Genomic DNA, 1,152 nt, shown 5'->3' on the forward strand with positions numbered 1-1,152 from the left:
CCGAAGATCTTGTCAAACACAAAAATATAATTAATGAATTCTTTTCTCATCCCTCCATTCTATTTGTTTTTAAACATCATTTTGTACAAAATACATATGCACACAAAAGGGGCTCCCTAGGAGTACCTAGGACACTTTGAGTGTTAACACCTTCCCTCTGTGTAACCAACCCCCTTACATGTGATCTCTGATTTTTATTAGTTTTTATCTGAAAACTTCTTACTATTTGGGTTTTGTTCGTACTTTTTCCTTTTCCCTTGGAAATAATAAAAGCGCGGTGACGACTCTTGTTAATTGATCTCTAGCTTGTCAATAGCTTGATGATCATGAATTTCCCGCTATACTTGTCAACAATGCACTCTCACTCTGTTCCATTACAAGCCTTTCTTCTTCCTGGACACACATGGTCATTAATTCATTGATTGACCATTTGTCTTTATGTGTATTGTAGGAGATCTTGAAAGGCCCATACTCAGACGGAAGAGAGCTTAGAATATAGTGCACCAGGAAGGAGTCATACATATCAACCTCAAGTTTCTTAAGTTGAGGTGAAATGTCACGCATTTTCATTATGTGCTCACGCACACCTTTCACACTGGTGAGTCGGTAGGAGGGAAATTTCATAATTAATGTGCTTGCCAGAGCCTTTTCAGAAGTGACGCACTGATCGTCAATGGCTTTCATCAAATCACAGACATTCTCATGCTGATCGACAGAACCACGTATTCCACCCGTGACCTTAGTCTTAATGAACATCACACTGAGCCGGTTGGATCTCTCCCACCGCTCATATAGTGCGATTGCAGCTGGAGTACTTTCATCTGTAATTGCAGGTGGTTCGTCTTTCCTAATAGCATAATCTATGTCCATCCATCCTAGATGGAGGAGAATTCTTTCCTTCCACACCTTATAGTCATCTACTCCGAGCTCGGGAATATCACATCAAATATCAGAAAAATTAGTAGGTTGAGAAGCTAAAAAGATAAACAAAATTGATGTCAAAATTTGAGGCATAAACATTATCCAAATTGTATATATTATCAATATAAACATACCATAAAATAAATCTTGCAACATAAAAATTACCTGTGGGCTAAATTTTAATGTAATAAGATTTAAAAAAAAAAATTGCGATAGATTTTTCAAACCTCA

General features: G+C 37.2%; 1 protein-coding gene across 1 annotated transcript; it reads right to left on the reverse strand.

Annotated features, from left to right (window-relative positions):
* Positions 1 to 324: 324 nt before the first annotated feature.
* Positions 325 to 870, reverse strand: LOC127137270 (uncharacterized). Its single transcript, XM_051063741.1, has one exon. It carries the CDS (start codon positions 868 to 870, stop codon positions 325 to 327), a length of 546 nt encoding a protein of 181 aa, XP_050919698.1.
* Between the last annotated feature and the right edge of the window lie 282 nt (positions 871 to 1,152).

This window comes from Lathyrus oleraceus, chromosome 4 (genome assembly GCF_024323335.1).
Source record: "Lathyrus oleraceus cultivar Zhongwan6 chromosome 4, CAAS_Psat_ZW6_1.0, whole genome shotgun sequence".
NCBI lineage: Eukaryota > Viridiplantae > Streptophyta > Magnoliopsida > Fabales > Fabaceae > Lathyrus > Lathyrus oleraceus.

Excerpts from the sequence above, each read along its gene's own strand:
- LOC127137270 (XM_051063741.1), bottom strand. The coding sequence starts at position 870 with ATGGACATAGATTATGCTATTAGGAAAGACGAACCACCTGCAATTACA.